The sequence below is a fragment of the Rattus norvegicus genome, chromosome 9 (genome assembly GCF_021556685.1).
Source record: "Rattus norvegicus strain SHRSP/BbbUtx chromosome 9, alternate assembly SHRSP_T2T, whole genome shotgun sequence".
Taxonomy (NCBI): Eukaryota; Metazoa; Chordata; class Mammalia; order Rodentia; family Muridae; genus Rattus; species Rattus norvegicus.
Window position 1 is genome coordinate 65,019,309 of NC_141542.1, and position 21,957 is coordinate 65,041,265.

General features: G+C 41.9%; 1 protein-coding gene across 15 annotated transcripts in view; it reads left to right on the forward strand.

Annotated features, from left to right (window-relative positions):
- Myo1b (myosin Ib) overlaps nucleotides 1–21,957 on the forward strand; it is a 161,712-nt gene that overhangs the window by 119,854 nt on the left and 19,901 nt on the right. For all 15 annotated transcript variants that reach the window (XR_015628381.1, XR_015628383.1, XR_015628382.1 and 12 more), the window contains 9 exon segments: nucleotides 585–650; nucleotides 8,845–8,949; nucleotides 11,307–11,369; nucleotides 13,604–13,804; nucleotides 14,877–15,103; nucleotides 16,366–16,566; nucleotides 18,369–18,462; nucleotides 19,217–19,366; nucleotides 21,686–21,754. Coding sequence is in view for 12 of the 15 variants with exons in the window: in NM_001432365.1 (NP_001419294.1) it covers nucleotides 585–650; nucleotides 8,845–8,949; nucleotides 11,307–11,369; nucleotides 13,604–13,804; nucleotides 14,877–15,103; nucleotides 16,366–16,566; nucleotides 18,369–18,462; nucleotides 19,217–19,366; nucleotides 21,686–21,754 (1,176 nt within the window). In the remaining 3 variants the exon portion in view is untranslated.

Genomic DNA, 21,957 nt, shown 5'->3' on the forward strand with positions numbered 1-21,957 from the left:
GTAATAAATAAATGGTATTCACAGGGCAAACATTGTATTAAAGAAGCTTAGTTCTCTAAGCAAATATTCAATCGCCACTTTAAAAGGCGATTCTTTAGGGTAAGATTGAGCTTTGCCAGGGGTCTTGCTTCTTTCGCTTGACTGCATGCTCTGCATCTCGCTGGGGATCAGACTGCTCTCGTGTTCTGCGCAGCACAGCAGTGAGCATTTTTCTGGGTAGTTGTATGCACTGCACTGAGAAGATGACTTCTTCTTTTAGGTACATACATGATCTTCCTTAAATATCTTTGGAAAGGATTTATGTGGTCTTCAGTGGGTATTGGACACGGTGACCACGAAAAGCTTTTTGTTTAGTCAGAGTCTATTCTTTTTTTGTTTCATAACATGAGGCACCGCCACGACTTTCCATGCCCAAGTCATTATTGTTAAGTTTCTGAAGGACTCCACAGCAGTACTCTTACCTTCTAAGTCTTTAACAGAACAACTGGATTATTTCTTTAGTTCAAAACATCTTGTGCATATCTGTGCCTCTTGGTGTTATATTATGCCTGCATTGTGTTACTAACTTGAAATATTCTTTTAAGGCACAAACCAAAGTGAGAAAGAAGGTCATGGGTGTTCTGGACATTTATGGCTTTGAGATATTTGAGGTAAGATTTTTTTTTTAAATTAGTACTACTGTTATTAAAGTGGAACAATTAGAAATGAAGTCACGTTGTATAGGCAAGTTATTATAAATGACTGTACTTTGAATCTGAAAGTAAGCTCTTGGCAAGTATAGTCACAGTGTGTGTGTGTGTGTGTGTGTGTGTGTGTGTGTGTGAGTGTGTGTGTGTGTGTGTGAGTATGTGTGTGGTGTGTGTGTGTGGTGTGTGTGTGTGAGTGTGTGTGAGTATGTGTGTGTGTGAGTGTGTGTGTGAGTGTGTGGTGTGTGTATGGTGTGTGTGTGTGTGTGAGTATGTGTGTGAGTGTGTGTGTGTGTGAGTGTGTGAGTGTGTGGTGTGTATGTGTATGTGTGTGTGGTGTGTATGTGTATGTGTGTGTGGTGTGTGTGTGAGTGTGTGTGTGTGAGTGTGTGTGGTGTGTATGTGTGTGTGGTATGTGTGGTGTGTGTGTGAGTGTGTGTGTGAGTATGTGTGTGTGAGTATGTGTGTGAGTGTGTGTGAGTGTGTGTGAGTGTGTGTGAGTGTGTGTGTGAGTGTGAGTGTGTGTGAGTGTGTGAGTGTGAGTGTGTGAGTATGTGTGTGTGAGTGTGTGTGAGTGTGTGAGTGTGTGTGAGTGTGTGTGTGAGTGTGTGTGTGAGTGTGTGTGTGTGAGTGTGTGTGTGAGTGTGTGTGAGTGTGTGTGTGTGTGTGTGTGTGTGTGAGTGTGGAAGTGCTGAGCAACCATTTGGAGACTTTATCAAAGCCACTTTTGAAATTTTTATGGAATAATGTGTCTTCCATGTTACATGGACTACCAGTGCCTGTGGCCATCTAGTCATTCAGAGGTTACTTGAAAAACAAAGCATAAAAAAAGTCAGGAAGGGAGAAGCCAGAGATGTCCATCGCCTTGGTCTTGTCCAGGCCATGCCTTGCTGTGATCTTACAATAATAAACTCCACAGCAGAAGTTCAGAATGAGCTTGCTTGCTCCAAATTAAATGGTTAAACATTACACCTGAGCCAGGAATGGTTGCCAGTGCCTTTAATCCTAGCACTCAGGAGACAGAGCCAGGGGGATGTCTGTGAGTTTGAGACCTGCCTGGTCTACCAAGTGGGTTTCAGAGCAGCCAGGGCTATGGCATTCTAGGGCTGTCTGAATGCTGTAGTAACTGCTGTGTATGTTGTCGGATTTAATTTTCAGAACAGTTCCATGGAAGTAGTTGTTATTCCCATTTCACAGATGAGAAAGTAAGGCCAGGTAGCTACCACACTTGATTTCTGCTAAATAATAGCCATAAGGTCCAACTCCTTGGTTTCCCAATATTTTATTTCTTTCCTTTCCTAGTAGGGTTAAGACAAAGGTCATTTCCTTACTTTTCTCTCCAAACTCATAGGTTCCCCATGTGGGAAACCCCAATGTTGTCACAAGCCTCCAGTTCCCTGTCTCCCTCTCTTACATCAGTTCTAGACCCTGGTCAGTTTGAAGATGCGTCTAGATGGAGTTGTACACCCTGGCCTCTGCCCTTAGCTGGGAGTGTTCAACCTTCAGCACAGTTCCCATTTGTGGGTGCCTCTTAGGCTAACTCTGCAAAAGAAGCTACAAGTCTCTTGATAGTTGAGGTTTGCGCATTGGGAAAATTCTTGTGTGTATTCAGAAGTCCCTGTGCTTAAATTAATATCCTTTAGCAAGGTCTCAGGATACTGTTACTAAATGTTAGAGTTATTCTTTACCATTGGCAGGGGGAAAGGTCTCTTACCTGGGATAGCACGGATCTAAATTTGAATCGTTTCATGAGTTGGCTGACTGGTGAACATCAATTTCAATAGAAATTTAGGAGAAAAGTTAGAGTTAATGAAGCTCATAAAATTAAAATAGTGGATTTACATTAATTTTCCCAGAGAAAAATTTATTGCTCATAAATTGCATGTGCATCTTTAGAATTTTAACCATGGCACCATGAGCATAAACAACCTATGTGCATGTTCATTTATTGCTTATGAATAAGACAGATTCTTACGACCATGTCACACACAGCCTTGGTTGACCTGGAATTTACTACATAGACTAGGTCGGCCTTGAACTCAGACAGTCTTCCTTTCTCTGCCTCCCACACCAGACCGGATTGAAACTATTTTGATAGGATAATGGGGTTATGTTGAGACATACAGTTAGCTTGCCCTCTAGTGCATCCTAAGATGTAATTAGCTTTAGAAAATGAGTTTTAACAGCTCTCAACATTGCTTTCTCTTTAAAAGTTCAGAATTCTTGCCTAGGGAATGGTACCGCCCATAGTGTGCAGGCCCTCCCACCTCGATTAACACAGTCCTGGTATCTTCCACAGTCATGCTCAAAGGGCAGCCTAAAGTAGACAATCCCTTGTTGAATTTCCTTTCCCAGTAATTCTTAATTGGGTAAAGTTGACAGTCAAAACTATCCCAGCCATATAAAATCATTGAGTTCATGTTTGTTCTCCATGAAATAAGTGTGTTTTTAAAAAGTAAACATTATGAACTCAAGAAGAAGCCAGAAATCTCTTATGATGAAGAGGATAGAAATAATTAATTATTCAATAACAATATTCGATAACAATTATTTAATAAAATTCGATAACAATTATTTAATAAAGACCTTGTAGTAGTAGACCCCTTTAATTAGTAGATGCAGAGTGGATGGATGTATTTTTAAAAAAAGGGGGGGGGTTGGGGATTTAGCTCAGTGGTAGAGCGCTTGCCAAGCAAGCACAAGGCCCTGGGTTTGGTCCCCAGCTCCGGAAAAAAAGAAAAAAGAAAAAAAAAAAAAGCAGGCTGGCAATATCGTTTAGCTGCTTGCTACCAAGATCTGGTGAACTGAGTTTGATTCCTGGCTAGCCATGAACTGTCAGTGTGGACCAGGCTGATCTCAGTCCCTCGGGTGCCAGGATTATAGGTGTCTCCCTCTGCACACATTTGCTTTGCCTTCCATTTCCGTTTTTATTCCTTGAGAGAAGTAGGATCTGTACATTGTACTCAATTAAGTTTTCTCTGTTTTTCTGTCTAAATCTCTCAGTTTAATCATCAGCTAGACTGATTTTAACAATTTGTTTTTATTTTATAAATATATTTGGATGAATTTAGAATGAAAACAATTTTAGATATTTTTATTTAAATTATAAAGGTTCTTTTTTTTTCTTTTAATAAGTTATTCACAAACCTTTCTCTGATACTTGCCTAAGAAAAAGTCAGTATTAACCACAGAAAACCTGACTAAGAATTTAAGAGTGCCAGAAGCTTAAGTGGGAGGAATCAGTGTAAAAGTATTTAGAATTCATCTCAGTGCAAAATGAGTGGTTCTTCTGCCAAAATTGACCACAGGAAATGACGGTTCTGCCTTTTGGAGCACTGTGTGCTTTACTTTGAAACTGTACAGTAAGGTCCAGCCTTTTCCTAACTGTCCAGTTCTGCCTCAGCGACTGCCCTGTCAGGCACCATAGACACGCTTTTCAGCTGAGCTGGTGGAAGGCTTTCATCTCTCTGGTTCCTCTGGAAACAGAGGGGGAAATGGGGGCATTAAGCCTTGGAATGATGATGCATGGATTTCCTGAACAGCACTTAGGGCCAGGGGTGAATAAGTCTGCCTTGCTGGCTGCATGTGATCTGATGTCAGTGTGTAAAACAGATTAACAGAACATGGATAAAGGAGACGCTCAAGAGGAAGAAAACATTGTAGCTCTACATTCTGGTGGAACAAGAAATCCACTTTCCAGAGGGAGAAAACCGAGTCCAGATGCCCCACACAATTAAGTTTGAACATTGTTTTAACTCAGAATTTGGTCCTTGATTTCTGAGATGTTTTCATAATTTGTCCATTGAGGAGAAAGTGGGCTGACCAGGGAGAAGTGAGGAGGGAGGAGGAAGGCTGAATATTATCAAAATGCCTTGTATGAAATTCTCAAAGAACTAATAAAAATGGAGGGAATAAAGAAGTAAGTGCTATTACTTAAAAAAAAAAATTATGTAACACGGGAAAGCAAATTGAGCAATGTGAAATCTTCCTTAGGCTTATCTGGAAGGAAGTTATTAAATTGGCAGTTAGTTTACTGGAAAAACTTAATTAAACATTAATTTCCACTAGAACCTAGTGGCCTCAGTTTCTGGTTATGTCACATCCTGTACAGCTGAAGTATTCTCATCCAGGCAAAGGGCTAAGTTAATTGTACCTCTTGCCCTATCGTCGTTATAGAACATGTTTCCCAATTAATTCTGGCTAGTGTCAGTACCTGCCTATCTAGTTCTCCTCTGTGCTGGAGAACACATAGCTGGAAGAAGGTGAAGCAGGTTTAAAAATCAAAAAGGCGACTGGATTAGATATGAATATGATGGGCTATAGATTTTAAAAATCATAGTTTACCTAAAGATATTTAAGAAACTGTTTCTTAAATCGTTTTTCTTCAGGCTTACATATTTGATTGTTATCCACCTAGAAAAACATTATGTATAGAAAGGAAAATTTGTTAATTACTCAGTTTTGTTAGTGTTTAGAAAGGTGTCATAGCTAATATTAAATGTTTTTCTTACATTGCATTTTAAAGTTTCTTTTTCTGATGTTTTTAAAAGTAGTTACTGCTTTGGAGGCTTTTTCTTGACATAGTTACCTTAAAAAACAATTGTGGCTAAGTACATTACCTTCTATCAAAATGATGATATTTTTGGTGATACTCTGGGGATGCATTTACAGCAGTGGTGTGTCCATCCCAGGTCTCTAAATTGCACCCACAAAGCTGAGGGTTTATCTATAAATGAACCATTTCATGTGTCATGCCTTCGTTATATAAAGATAAAACCTCACCTAATACATTACACCCAAATGCCAAATGTGTATCCCTGGACAAAAGGAAGAGCAGACTTTTTGCTTGAACAAATAATGGTTTTTGTATTTGTACTGCCTGTTTTCTGTAATGTCCAAGTGTAAAATATATCATCTCCTTATCCTTAATATTCAGGAATGGAGTTGTCTCTTGCATTTACTGCTTAATCTTAATATCTATTATTTATAAGGAGAACAGCTTTTTAAAATTACGTAATTGCCTTTAGGAATTCAAGATAGCCTTAACTGCTTCTGTTGCAGAGAATATAAATAGACCAATATTTCTGGACACGTCTTTCAAAACCATGCTGTGTGGCTGATACTTGGGAATAGAAAGTAGCATGAATCATGCATGCTGCGGACACAGTCAAATGAACTCCGAGTCTGTAAGACGACTATTTAAGAAGCCCTAGTGTTTAAAGTGTCAGTTTGTCCTACCCCTATGCAGTGGGTGCTTGCCCCCCCTTCCTCACAGCTCTCTGTGCTGAGCTCCATTGGAGGGAGTCACTGAGTAAAAGCCCTGAATGTACTTGTTTGAATAAATTCCTTAATGTTTATGCCACAAGATAAGCGCATTATTAGCTTTTATTCTGGACAGTAACTCTTGCCGTGGCCATGGTGTGTTTGGGGGTGTGTACCATTGCAGTAGACACTGATTTCAATTTGCAGTGTGGGAATAAGTTAATTTCTGCATTGACGGTTGGGGATTCTAGTTTTGTTTGCGGGCTTGGAAGGTGAATTTTATCATTAGAGAGTTCAGTTTTTGTTCTTAGAACACTTCTAGGTGGATACTGTCTCCTTGTCATCTGAAGTGGTTTCGAATGAGGAGTCCAGCATGATTCCACACAGCACACAGAAGCAGATCATGGACGGGAGGTCCTTCCGGACCTTGAAGGGTCTTGTCACGCTTTGTGATCTTCCAGATGCCTTTGTTCCCTACTCTTTGGGTAGAGATAGGCCTTGACCATGCATGCACAGTTTCTTTACACTGAAATGCTGGGCTCTGAAGCCCTAGGACTTTGGGCACGTTTTATGACTTATCAGTATCTCAGCCCGCCCCTGTCATCTTGCTTACTTAGCCTCTGCACAGTTTTGGTCCCACATGCAGCTTTAGAACCGCTCCATTAGGTCGATTGTGACTTCGTCTAAAGTTTTCTACCAATTAGAAACATAACCTCACTGGGTGGCAGTGGTGCACACCTTTGGTCCCAGCGCTCAGGATGCAGAGGCAGAGTAATCTCTAGATTCAAGGCCAGCCTGGTCCACAGAGTGAGTTCCAGGACAATCAGGGCTACACAGAGAAACAGTGTTTCAAAACTAACCAAACAAACAAACAAAAGACAGGCAGGCAACGGCAGTGAACAATTCTTTGAAAAATCTATTGCTAATTAAGAACTGACTGCATTTTGTGTCTGTCCCCCCCCCCCCCCCCGCACCAGAATGCAGTAAGTATAAACTGTTTGCAGTGCTGGTCTGTTGCATGTGCCTATGCTAATAGCTTCTCCAGTTTCTGTGAGTTTTTTAGCCAGTGGTTGCTGACTAATTGTGTGGCTGTGTGCAGAAAGCAGTAAAGATTAACGGCAAATATAATGTAGCTTGAATTTAATCCATGAGCTGTGTTGTAATTGTGAAGCTTCGCTTTCAGTTTCTTACTTGTTTGTGTGCATTTCATAGTCTTGTTTGGAAAGTGCACAGGGCACATCACGTATCCAAGGACACTAGTCACTTCCCTCTCTCTCCTCATCAGCGGACACTTGAAAGTAGCCTCATTGTGCTGAAACTGCTTCATCAGCAAAGATGAACAGAAGGTTTATTCTTTATGTTTATTTTCCATTGTAAGAGGTCTACTTGTACTAGGCACCCCAACATTGTTTTTTATTTGTGATCACAGCATTATAAAAGGGTATATTTTACCAAGCCAGAAAAACCTGATGTTTCTCATATGAAATGACTGTGCTGCTGCTTAAAAGAGTAAAGACATCTGACAGCTACAGTGGACTGACTTTATCCCTAATAAAAATCGTTAACTGTGATTTTAAAGAGTTTGTGTGGGGAGGTGAAAATACACGCTGGCTTCTTTAGTAAAAACCTTCAGTCTGTTGAGAAACATTGACTTCAGGCTAAACTTAGATCATCGAGGTCAGTCAGTGACAGTAGAATCCTGCGGGTCGTTTATGGCTTGGAGTTACAAGTTTCCTCTGATCACTGTATTCGGAGTGGTTACAAATCCTTAGCAGGATTCCAGACAAAGAAATAGTCAGAGGCTCTCTTGCGACCCCATTCGGGTCCGCCCAAGGTAGACCAAAGTTAATTTTTTTAAAAAAATCAGCTTTTTGAAACCTTTTTTGCTTTTGTCAGAGAGATATAAAGGCCAGTCCCTCTGCTTACACACGGGGGATGTTGAGCCTCGAATTACCCATGCTGAGGCGTTCCTTGTTAGATCAGGACTGGCCACTCTCAGTGGGAGCAGAGCCGCGTTTACCAGAGGTGGAGTCTTTGTGTCCTTTTGCCCACTGCCAGTACCTCTTGGCAAAGATGGGATGTAAAAGTGAGGAAGACAGGCTTCAACACCACATCCATGCCATTCTGGAAGGTTCTAATAAAGCATGTTCCTTCAGCAGACAGGATTTGTAACTCAGGGTGTTCATTCAGCTCTGAGGGTTGTTCAGTATTATTTCATCATAGAGCTTTTTTCAGAGAGTTTATAAGAGATAATTAATAAAAGGCAGAACTTCTGAAGAGGAAGCTGGGGTGCCTGAGAGAGCCGATTTGGCCTTCTGAGAGGAGAGAGATTGTCTCCGGCTGAGGGGGTGGCTTGATGCTTTGATTTCCATAGATTTGTTTGGTGGATTCACTGGCTCAGTATGTATTTGGTATTTACACAGCGAGCAAGATGGTATGGTTGGGCCCTTCCTCTTAAGTAACGTGCAGTCACATAAATATGTGAGGCTAATCAATACATATACATATCTGTGCACACATTTACAAACAGGGTGTTGAGTGAGGAACCTGATTCTGGTTGGAGGTTGAGGTAGGAAGGCCTGAGAATAAACCATTTGGCAGCTGTTGACAGGGATTATGTATCTCACTGGGTCTACTGAATTTCAGGGGGAAATTTGAACCACAGATGGGCTGCTTCTCTACCATATAAACTCCGCATCCTTAAGTACTGCGGCGTCCGTGCATATCTCATTTGTTTGCTGACTCATGAACCATTCCCCACATGCTCGCAAGGCACGTCTGTCCTGGGAGCCTGTGTGGGATGCTGGGTGGCATTTCAGATGGACTGAGGTGTTGAGTGTCTTCCTTATGGAGAGCTAATGCTATGGCTATAGTGTATTGCCTTCTTTCCACACAGGACAACAGCTTCGAGCAGTTCATTATTAATTATTGTAATGAAAAGCTTCAACAAATCTTCATTGAACTGACCCTCAAAGAAGAGCAAGAGGAATATATTCGTGAGGTAAAGTTGAAACAGTCTAAAAGGTTTCTCCATTATAGCGAAAAATCTGTATTTGAAGACCATCTGCTCTAAGTTTAATATATTATGTCTTCAAGTATTTTGTTTGTATGATGGCTGTGCTGACTGTTCTACTAGTGTTCAGAACATATGTAGATCGTCATTAAATACTAGCCAGTGACCTTCAGTCTCATAGGTTCCAGTGTAACTATGTAAAATAATATTGCGTTAAGAAAACGGAAATGGATAAATAAATTAGGTCTACACACTGGACTAGCACTGGGACATAGAAGGGAGTGAGTGGTTGACACAACATGGATCATGTGCATTAAGCTAAATGAAAGAAACCTGATTCCATCCACCTTAAAGTGACAGTTGTGTATGGATTGTCAGTGGTTGCTGGGACTTCACAAGTTTGAGTGGTGTGACAAGAGGGAATTTGGGGACTGACTGTGGTTATGGTTGTAGATTATGAATGAGCTGACACTAAGAGCCATATACAGGGAGATTGAGAATTCTTAGAGATTTTGCTCAATCTTTAAAAAAATTATTTTAAAAATCAATTTACATAATTTATACATAGCATTTGTTATATGATCACTATATTCTGGGTGTTGTTTAAGGACTATTCCATTTAATGTCATCTTTTTAAAAATTATTCTTGTATGTATGAGTGCTTTGTCTGCATATATATCTTCGTGCCAGAAGAGGGCATCGGATCCCATTACAGATGGTTGTGAGCCACCACGTGGATGCTGGGAATTGAACTCAGGACCTCTGGAAGAGCAGTCAGTGCTCTTAACTGCCGAACCAGCTCTCCAGCCCCCAGCGTCATCTTAAATTAACCAGAAATAATTGTTTGTAAAATCCTTTCATCTTTAATTTTAAACCACACACTTGGTTTTACTCTTTTATGTTTTTAAACTAAACATTCACCTTTTAAGTGATTTGTTTTCTTATGCCTATATTTTTGTTTGCTTTTGATTTGCTGCAACATTTTAGGAATGCTATCAACTGTTTTCCTTCTTTTTTTAAAACATTTTAAATATAGGGCTAGGAGCACGCGGAGGCCAGCGGATAACTTGTGAGAGTCAGTTGTCTCCTACAGAGTGCTTTCTAGGGATTGATTTCAGACTGAGACATCTTAACATTCCACTGTATTCCATTTTAAAGACAAAATTAGCAATGTAGCCCAAATGAACTTAAAACTCAAGGTAGTCCTGTCTCAGCCTAAAATGGATAGATAGACATAGAGATATAGGTAGATGGTAGGTAGATAGGTGAGTAGATAGGTAGGTAGGTTGGTTGGTAGGTAGGTAGAGGGAGTTTTGTTTTCGGTGAGTGCACATTAATGCATGTTTTTAGACAGGTATCTTACTGTGTAGCCAAAAATATCCCCGAATAAAGGATGCATCTGCCTTATTCTTTCAGTGCCAATGTTATGAGCATGCACTCCTGTGTGTATTTTACTAATAGAATTGCTAATCCCCAGTGACTTAGTAAAACAACCCATTAAACCGAACTGTTAATATTTCTTTTGTTGTTGTTTTAGAATGGCCATTTTACCTCAGAAAAGTTCTGTGCTTTTCTGGCAACTTCTGGTAATATAAATATCCTAAAATCAAGAACCATTCTCTTCCTGTCTTCTCATCTTACAGAGACTGCTAGGAAGTTAATGTATAGATTACTTGAAAAACTTTTAAGAAAATATAGGCAGATCTCCCGCTTGTTATATGAATTCTGTTTCTTCTCCTAAGAAAACTAATGTCTGTGCCTAGAGAGGGAGGGTAGGCCGACAGAGAATGAAGGCACTTCACCTCCCTGGTTTGGCTCTAGAACTAGTGTTGGAGGCTCTATGGGTAGGTTTTCCATGGTGTGTTCTGTGGAGGAAATACTTTCTCTCCATACTGGGCTGTTTTTACACATGAAATAGTTAACTGACTTACGTAGCATTGATTCTAAAATTACTTTTGCCTCACGATGACAAAAACTCTAGGCTTTAGTTGCTGGGATCAAGTTCTGCCTTATTTCCTTATAAACATCGTAAATATACACACAGCAATATTGACCCAGGGGCCTATTGAGTAAAGATTTGGCTCAGAGCCCATGAAGCGCATGGGAAACAGTGACAAGTGGGAGAGTGGAATGGGAAGCGGCCTTGGAGCAGGTCAGGGGCAATTGCTTCTCGGTTCATGTCAGTGGCGAACTCCTGTGTTGAGGAAGCTGTTGGAACCGGACGATGATGTCGACAGCTTCAGGCTGAGAGTGAAATGTGGGTGGGGGGTGAGGGGAGCAGTTCATTTTCAGATGGCACTGCACCATTGCCATATGGGTTTGATTTTGTTCGGTTTTGTTTTTAGGACATAGAATGGACTCACATTGACTACTTCAACAATGCTATCATTTGCGACCTAATAGAAAACGTGAGTACTTCGGTATTAAAGGGATTCTCAGTAGAATAATTAACCTTCTGCACATGATCTCACTGCCTTTTACACTAAGCACCTGTATTTCGTACTTTTCTTTGTGTGACGGGAGCTACCGTGTTTAAAGACTTCATGGTAATCCTAAGAACTCATTCTTCACTCCTGAGTGACTGCATGGACAGCTTTTATTATGGTACTTAGCCAAGAACCCCTGGTCTTGTCGCCCTGTCACAGCCCTTTCATGACCTCTTGGCCACCAGCATTTGTGTGCTGGGAGCCCAGGCCCCTGTGGAATGGATGTGTGTGCTGACCAGAGCAGATATGTAGGGGTTTGCACATCAACGTGCCCATTTCATGCCTACAGTCTAGTGCCCTCCTACTGTACCGGTGAGGTTACGGTAGAAAGAGGGAAGAGACACAAACCTCTGAGCTGGATTAACAGGCTATTGCTGGCCTAGCTTTGATTCCGAGAATGTGTACAAGAGGATGCTGTGAGTGTGACAGCAGGAGGCCAAGAACCTGGAACTTTTCAAAGTGTATGTGAGTTTGGAAAGGATAAAAATGGGGGAAATGACTGGGCAATTTTTAGGAAGCTGTTTGAATGTAAGTTTTTGGTTTTAGGCCATATGGTATAGTTTATTGTAGTGAGTGACCTGTAGGAAGCCGCATTTCTGTGGAGACAGGAAACCCCTTTGCCCACCTTAGGGTCGATTGCTTGTGCTTCTGACCTTGATGTTGTCGTCTGAGACAGTGTGCACACTTATTTCTCCTGCCAGCTTCTCACTTGTCCAGGAGACGAGTGCTGTGTTTCCAGAATACCCTCTTGCTCTTGAGTGCACAGCAAACGTTCTGTACTTGTCTCAAATCAGCCCTCGTGGAAGTTACGATTGCCCAGTGTTTTCCCATCAAAGTGCAAGATATTCTTGAAGACATGATCTTCGATTTAGTTGAGCATGGAAAGCAATAAATGATCCAAAAACATCACTTCCTGATAAATATATAAACTTTGTTTCGGAAACTTTGGCTAGCATTAGGAAGGGAAGTGTTGTCACTCTTCCTAAAGAACTCAGAGCTCTTGCCTCAAATCCAGAAATCATACATTTCCTGAAGTTTTTTTTTTTTTCTAGCAAATTTTGTTACCTGAGGACTCTGCTGTGAGAAGTCTCACTTTCCTGATGAGATTTTTTTTTTTTTGTAAACAGCAGGCATTGATTATTTATCTTAGAAGAGGGAACTGCAATAATACACTCAAACATACCCACTTCTCTCACAGAAAAGTCCCTTCTCTAAATGATTGAAGAAACTCATGTTCATGAAAGAAGCCCAAAGCTCAAAGGAAGTGCTTCCTTCCAGCCCCAGTGAACAACAGTATCTATTCTGGGGACGTACTGAGCATACTTGAGAGCCTGCTCTTCCCTTGGGTTTTGTGTGGAATGAGTAAATGCTGGTCAGAGGAGATCATAGCCTTCTGAGGACAGGGCCTTTGCCTTGTCGGAAGTGGGCAGGGTTAAGGGTCAGTGGCTCAGATTGTTTCTGGAATCTCGACTTAGGGGCCTCAGGGACAGTCACAGGAAGCCACACTACCTTTGTTAGCAAAGTAGAAAATTCCTGATTTCTGGTTCAGTCTAGGGCTGGCTTATCTTGAGATAAACAAGACCGTAGAGTCTGAGCACACAAGTAAAATTTCACTCCTATTTAATACCCATTTGGATATTATGTGGAACAAGAGTTTTATTCTGAACATGGTCTGCAGCAGCACTTGATTGCATGATCGTTAAGAACAACACCCTGAAGCACTGCACCAGCCCCTCCCCCCAGACACCCAGCTATACTGTGAGTCTGTGAACGGTCTGGTAACATGAGACCAGTGAGTAAGACCATAAGAGATGGAGCCAGGATATGTAGCATGATGTAGACACCATCATGGTGGCTTCTCAGAGAACTTCAGAATGGGCTTTGGATTTGACAGTGTGAACTTCATTTGTACTGAGGGTTAGCGTCTCGATCCTGTCTGTTGGGGAAGGAACACCAATCAGGTAGCCCCACCCCGCTACATCTGGGTCACTCTGGAAAGAGCTGACTTCTGTGGCCTTTGTGATTGTTTTCTGTTGCAGCTGAACTGAATCTTACGTGTAATTAAGTCCATTGTGTTTGATGTTGTGATTAGGCCTAATTAGAGCAGTGGAGCAAAGAAGGGAGGAAGGAAACACCTTTATTTCTATCCCCCCCAGAACACAAACGGAATCTTGGCCATGCTGGATGAAGAGTGCCTGAGACCCGGCACTGTTACAGATGAGACCTTCCTGGAAAAGCTGAACCAAGTCTGTGCCACCCACCAGCACTTCGAGAGCAGGATGAGCAAATGTTCCCGCTTCCTCAATGACACGACCCTGCCTCACAGCTGCTTCAGAATCCAGCATTATGCTGGCAAGGTACAGGGGAGAACCCCAGACCCACGATGCTGTTCCCAGGGCTTCTGTGCCTCCTGGGACAGAGTCGCTGAACACGGTTGCTGTAGGAGACTAGCGAGTGCTCATGGGCAGTTGAGCCTGAACCATGGTTAACACAACCATGGCTGCATCTTGTTAACACAAGTGAAAGGAAAAGCAAAGCAGTGGCCTTAATGAACACTACAAAGTGTCTTTATGTCATTTTATTATTTTTAGGTCTTAAGTTGTTCTATCAAAAATACTTAGCAAGACTGATAAAGGGTTGGTAAATCGTGCCAGACAAAAAAAGGGGCCTACTGTAAGGTTTTAAAAGCACAAAACGTTTAGCAAAAATCAAGAATTCTTCAGTTGAAATTTTGAGAGACACCGGGTAAAACACCTCGTTGAAATTTTTTTCCTCTGTATTTGAGGAAGTTGTTCTCAATGAAACAGTTTGAATTGTAGGCTAATTTTTAGGACCCCAAAAGGTTATTGATTAGAGTTAATACTGCCTTTATAAACAGGAATGGAAGCCTCATGGGGGAATTCCTTAGTTATGCATTTAGTGAAAATGAGATAATCCTGGATTGCCTTTGATTCCAGGACACCAGAGCACTGGCCTTTGCTTCGCTTCATTGGCCTAGTATTAGACCTGCATTCCTGCTCGATTTCTCTGTTGCTTAAGATGTCTGTGAAAATGTCCATGTTACCTGTTTTTGATCCCTTTCTAATTTGAAACAGACTAGCATGTGAGCAAAGAAAGAATGTTTTTTTAATTCTCAGATATATTCAGACATATATATACCCATACCAAAAAACATCTAACATCCTTTAAAAGCATTATAACATTGTTGGAGTTTATTCTTGCAAATTCTGGATGACATTACAGGCTTTGTTTGTTTCTTTCTGTGCCTTCAAGAGGTGTAACTCAAAGTTAGAAGCAAGCCTAGTATCAGTGTGTGACTAGAGCACGGGGGTTTCTGATGTTGGAGGAGTCTGGGTGTCATCATTGCTTGACACTGTCCTGTGCCCGGAGCCATCAGTGAGTCCCATTTGCTGTCACTGCCACTCACAGGTGCTATACCAGGTGGAAGGGTTTGTTGACAAGAACAATGACCTTCTGTACCGAGACCTGTCTCAAGCCATGTGGAAGGCTGGCCATGCCCTCATCAAGTCTCTGTTCCCTGAAGGGAATCCTGCAAAAGTCAACCTGAAAAGGCCTCCTACTGCAGGGTCCCAGTTCAAGGCGTCGGTGGCCACCCTGATGAAAAACCTGCAGACCAAGAACCCGAACTATATCAGGTACTTCTGGAACATGAGTTAATATCTAAGAACATTTAAGGAAGCCTGTATCGTCGCTGGTTTTGTTGTCATTGTTGTTGTTTTGTTTCATTTTGTTTTTCCAGCTTCTAAGGTCCTCTTAGATGTGATTTGCTTGGGATTTAGGAAGGTCCAACTAGGGCTAGAATTTGCAGTAGAGAAGCAGTAGGGACTTTGCTGTCTGATAGAGCAGATGTCAGCTCACATCTCGCCCTTGGAATTTCAATGAGGGATAAACCAGAGTGAGTGGCATTTTTTTTTTTTTTGTATGTGTGTATCATCTATATCAGTAGACACACAAATAAGCAAATTATCCTTCCTTGATTTACCCAAGTGAGAGCACATATTGGGAGAAAACTTCATTTTTCAAAAATAGCCAGTGGTTTTTGATCATTTGCTTTCCTTAGTCTCGGTTGAGCGGAGTTTCCAAATTTTCTTGGGGCGCCATTTACCTGTGAAGCAACACACACAGATTTGAGGTGAACAGTTCGATTACTTTATAATGGTAGTGTTTACCTTGGCAGCATCACCTGGGTTGAGATGTAAAACATGCACCATCACCTTAGGGAGTTCTTTGTTGTCTGGTTTTTATGTGTTCCCCAAGGTCGTGAGGTGGTCCTCATAGGCTTGCTAATAGAATCTTGGCAGCCTAATTTCAGACGTAAGGCTAAACTCTTACCACTCACTGTCCTTGGTCTCCTTATCAATAACTTTATCAGTGTATGTCTAAGAGACTGGGTAGACTTTCCCATTTATTTGTCTGTTGCCCTTGTTTAATTAATTCATAGAGTAGATTTAAGTGGTAAAAGGAAAACTATAAAAACATCAAGACAGAACCAGGTAAGATTTAATTTGTGTTCAGTGTGTGTTGAGAGAGATCACTTAGCAGTTGTATATCCACAAACCATGGCTGTTTAATAGTAGAATCAGTCAGGATGGGAATAGCTGCTATGTGATCCAGAGCTAATAATGACTTCCACAAGTCTGGCATTTATTTCTATGTAAGGACTTTCAGTGTAAGAGCTCTGCACTAATAGCAAAAAATTATCAGTGCCATTGAATCTCTTAAATGTTTTTTTTATTACAGCATATACAATATTGTATTTATTCCGAGTGTACTGTGTAATGGTTTGAAATAATTAGAAATGATTTGGTTTTCCGAGAATAGTAAATGACTACTGTGAAGTGATTGGGGTAAGATTCACTGGCAGCGTTTAAAACCTAAAATACTTGAAACGTTTTAGGTGCATCAAGCCGAACGATAAAAAGGCCGCTCACATTTTCAGTGAGAGTCTCGTGTGTCATCAGATCCGGTACCTGGGTCTTCTGGAGAACGTTCGAGTGAGACGGGCAGGCTATGCCTTCAGGCAGGCCTATGAACCTTGTCTGGAAAGATACAAGATGCTTTGCAAACAAACATGGCCTCACTGGAAGGGACCAGCAAGGTAGGGGACTTTCTGGCCGTTGCAATTATCAGCTTTTAAAGTATCCAAGTAGCATTGTATTTTGATTTGGTTTGGTTTTGTGCCTGTAGATTTGTTGGGTATGTGCTTTCCCTTAGGATACCATTGCAGATGGTCCTTGCTATGGAGGTGTCAGTTTTCTTTGACAGTGAAATGGAACACGTGAAATCTGCACTTGGAACTTGAATGACTATAAATGTTTGAGATATACACATGGTGAATTGATAGTTAATATGTGAACTCTGTAGGTTATAGATGGTTAGAGAAGAGGCCTCTTGAATCGCCATTCTCAGCTGTCTGCTGAGATTTGTTCCTAGAGAGAACAGGAGGGTGTGAGGTAAAGGTCTTAGCTGTGGCTCTTGTGTCCATCCGTAGACTTGAGAAGCAGCACGATGCTTGTTAAGCTGGCCTAGAGAGTACGGCTTAGCCACAAGTCTTCCCTGATTCCCTAGTCCCGAGCGGAATACTGGGCACTGCAAGCTTTCTCTTCAGACATTGCTTTTGCTTGTGAGCGGTCCACATACAGAGAACGAGTGTGCTGTACAGCAGCTGTGACAGGAGAGAAGTCAGGCCTGTGAGAAACCTCTACTCTTAGCAGCCAGAATTGCTGGTTATGGGGGGGTCTGTAGAAGTCTGAATATTGCCGGAGGGCCAGCATGCCTGCTTCATGGGTGAGGCGGGCACTCGGGGACTTTCATCTTGTTGTGTCAAGGTTACATGTACGTTCTTAGCTGGACCTGGCTGTTTTCAGGAGATTGAGCAGTAATTAGACATACAGCCTGAGCTATGGAGAAGAGGTAAGTGTAGTCTGATGTCTAATGTAGACCCGGGGTATTGTTTCTACATACCGTTAATTTCTAGGATATTGTGCTAAATATGCCGTCACAAGGAGCACTGTTTACTCCTTGTCTGGTAGGCAGTCCACAGGTTGATGGAGCCAGGCTAGTTTTAGAAACTGATGTTGAAAAGCAAGGTCAAGGCCTTGTTCCTGCCGCATGAAGCTCGTGTTCTGTAGCATGTCATGGGTCTGACATTTAACACTGTTTTGGACTGTGCTCAGCATCTGAAGAATGAGAGGAATATTAAATGTTTCAGGAGAGGCCTGAAGAGATAGCTCAGTAGTTAGGAGCCACCTTGGTTAGGTTCTCAACATCTGCATGGAAAGTCACAGCATCTGTAATTCATGTTCTAGGACATCCAGTGTGTCTTGTCTGCAGAGGCACCGACCAGTCAACGATGCACACACACATATGCCATTCCTGGCCCCCACTGATACATTAATTGACTTGTTTTGTATTGCTAATGAAATCAAGAAATACCTGTATTTCTTAGTAGATAGTTCTGAACCTAGACTTGCTTTTACAGTCTTTGGGGTTAGTTTGGGGAAGCAAATCCTAAATCCTTTGGTGGAAGACGACGATTGCTAGAAGAGTAGTGACTCTAAACAATGTGGCAGTGTTGGGACTAGAGAGATGGGTCATCAGGTAAAGTGCTGCAAGGCCTGACCACCTAAGGACCCACATGGTGGAAGGAGAATCTGTTGCTTCCTACGAGTTGTCCCTGATCTACGCACATGCACACACACCCCAAACGTCTTTTTTTTTACTGTAGCTTATTTGTGTGTTAATGAGAACATAAGATATGATATGGCATGATATGACAGAATCACCTCATTATGTTTCCATTACTGTTATTATGATATAATACGATATGATATGATATTGGGTCAAGTCATTTTTGTAACTCGGGAAAAGCACTGTTTTGGGTTTTGTTTACTCTTTTAGGTCTGGTGTGGAAGTTCTGTTTAATGAGCTAGAGATTCCCGTGGAAGAGTACTCCTTCGGTAGATCCAAGATATTCATCCGAAACCCAAGGACAGTATGTAATCTTTACACTCTGAACTTGAATCCCATGCTTGGAGCCTAGTTTCTGAGGCACCACAGTCAAGGCCATATTCTTTTATCTGACCGAAGTATCTTAGAGCTGGATCAAGTAAGAGATGGTATTTATATAACACTGAAGCTGTCTGAGAGATGGTACAAAACTTAAGAAATGAAGACAAGACTACCGTATCAAACCTTCGCTAAACCTCCCTGATTTATAACTTGTAGCAAGTGGAAGGACCGGTCAGTGTTTGTAGCATCTAGTTACACAGTGGTTTTTAGAATTACAGCTCCATAGGTGCTGGGAAAACATGGGAGGAAACAGTTTTCAGAGTGTATCAAATTCATAGACCTCCTTAGAGTCTCTGGGAGTCTTTGTATAAAGTGGTAGGCATAAAGTATAATTAATATCGCAAATGATTTAGTGATAATGGACATTTAGAGAGTTTGAGAAATACTTAGGTTGTTGAAGAAAAAAGGCTGACGTGTCTCTTCACAGAGCACGCATTTTTGACCCTCTGTGGACCGATTAGGAATAGTGATTTCCTGTCTGAGCATCCTTTACTGGAAAATCTGAACTCCAGAGTGAACTGGATCTTCTATGGATCTGTCAAAGTATTTTCCCCCTGCACCAGTGATCTATAGCATATATCATTCAAGTAGCTAATTTCAACATCCTGCAAATTCCTTTCATGTATGCCATTAGGTTTTTAGGACTTTGGCTAAGTCTGTCTATTGTTTTATATTAGTTATTCCAATTAGAAGACCTAAGGAAGCAGCGGCTGGAGGACCTGGCCACTCTCATTCAGAAGATTTATCGAGGATGGAAATGTCGTACACATTTTCTGCTCATGAAAAGAAGCCAAGTCGTGATTGCCGCCTGGTACAGGAGATACGCGGTGAGTCTGTTGTTACAACCTGAGGCTAACTTCTCAACATTCTCTATGTGCTTATTGTGTTTGTAACTTTTACATAGCCAAAATTTCCCAACAACCTCTGGAAATGGTTGTTACTCCTTTTTTAACATGAGAGAACACGCCCTGAGCTGCTGGGTACCCTGCCTGCTGCTGTCATTGGCCGAGCATGGGTTTGAGCCTAATCATTTCCAGAGCGTGGGTTTAGTGTTTCAGACTGCTTGGTACTGATCTCCAGGAAGCATGTAGCAGGAATTCTATTTCTAGTGTTGTCATCAGTTTGAGGAGACTGTGTCATATCCTTTCACTGTGATGGGATCAGTTCTTTAAAAAGGCTGGCTGGCTACATTCATTGAGCAGCATTGAAGACGGAGGAGTACCAGAGTGCCAGAAATCTCTTTTAGAAATCTCTTCCAGCTAGAGGATCGGATTTTCACTAGTCCTCAGATATCTGGCCCTACTGTGGAGAAGGAGTCAATAAAGTATATTTGCTTAGTTAATACAGAGCTTCTTTTCGGAAGTGTATCAGTTGGTTGACCACTTTGTTAGAGACATCCATCCCACAGGTCTGAGAAGGACCTCATCCACCATCATGTAAATTTATTTAGGTTGTGTTTCTTGCAAATGAATTGCAGTGATAAGAAAGAGCACAGCTTATCAATGTTTCCACTCTATGCTTCTTCTCTGCAAAGGTAAAAAATGTTTTAAATTTGCAGTCAGGTCTTATTTAGTGCATTCTTCCCTCCGCTTCTAAGGAGACATTTTTTCTGTAAGACAAAAATTAAGATAAAATCTATAGTTTTGTGAAATACATAATAGAATTACCAAATTTGGAGACATGATGATGCTTGAAGTCTTTTAGTGAGGTCTTTGATTGCTTGCTCCAATTAGGAAGATCACAGCCACACTCCAAGTCTTAGAGTGACTACACTCATGTCCATTCAGCTAAGACACAGCAGACTGTAATCATTCTGCCTGGTGGCTATGGGCTCTCCGAGCACACAGCAGCGCTTTCTTAACTTTGTACATTCATGATGCTCTTTTCTGTTTGCCCCAGAAAGGAAGGACCAACAAATAACCCATCTTCAAGAAAGAATTTTTATCACTGCTTATTTTGGAGTCATTAAGAAAACTCAAGCTTGAGTGCGTCCTGAATTAATCTGTCTTAAATTCTACAAACAGCTTTGAAGTAACTACTGTGCTCAAAGAGTAGCAAAGTGGACCCACAACCTGGTTTCTGACTTGATCAAGTTTACCTTTAGCAAGGGAAAATAGATATCTGTCTAGTTAGGGCTATTGTTGTTGTGATCAACACGTAACCAAAGCAGCTCGGGTGGGAAGGGTTTACTTAGCATTCCACCTCCACATTCCAAGTTCATCACTGAAGGGAGTCAGGACGGGAACTCACACAGGGCAGGAGCTTAGAGGCAGGAGATTATGCGGAGGCCATGGAAGGGTGCTGCTTACTGGTTTGCTCTCCTTGGCTTGCTCAGCTTTTCTGGAGGGATATTTCAAGCCAAAATCTGTATCGCCCACCTCCCTCCACTACTTCTGATGATCCAGATGAAGCCTAGGCTCTTGGAAGATATCATGAGAGAATAGGAACCAGCCGTCATGCTTCACAGGGAAAGGTTAACAACCTGACCTGAGTGTTTTCGAAAGTCTTTGCATTTTCCTCAGAGTTGCCCATCTGAACCCCAACGTTCATTCCAAACCAAAAAATTGGAAGGGCATCGTTTTCTTGGGAGCGTCCTAGCACCATCAACTCTACTGCAAGGCCAGTGGACGTGGAGCTTGTTGAGCCAAAGTGTAGTTGAGTGCCTTTCACGGTGTTGACTTTGATCCAGCCTATCCTCACGGGTGAGGTTGGAGTGAGACCCACGCATTCTCAGGATTCTGTATGGGGCTTGCTGAAAATTACCCTGTCCCCACTTGAAGCAGAGTAAGCATAGCCAGTCTAAAAATGACCTGAAGGTTAGAGGTAGGCTGGCCCAGTGAGACGCTTGGTGGAAAATGGCGCCAAGAAGATACTACTCTCAAAAAGTAGGCGCAAAGCAATGTGGGTCAACTCAGACTGCTCTGTTGGTGGTGGGTAGTGTAGGGAAGGCTGCCTCACAGCGTCAAGCAGCGAACAGTTATTGGTAAGAGTGGAACAGCATTCTTCATGTGGAACAGACTTACTGTAATAATGTCGGACTGTCTAACCTTTCAGTTTCTAGGATTGTGGGTGACAGGCATCCACCACTCAGAGTGAACAGATCCCCTTCTCTAGCTGACTATTCACAGCCTCCCTTTATCCTGCAGCAACAAAAGCGATATCAGCAGATAAAGAGTTCAGCCCTGGTGATTCAGTCTTACATCCGGGGCTGGAAGGTGAGTTTCAATAAGTGTGCTTTGTTTATGTGGGAGCTGGGGTTCTTCATAAAGGGTAAAGTCTTCAAGCTCACTCTGCAGGGGAAGCTTCCTCATCTCCACCTGTTCTGTAAACGGCCTCATGGGAAGAGTAAATATTATGGGGCCAAGCAGGGAACCCTGGTGACCATGTCTTGGCTGCTTCCTTCTAATCAGCTTTATGT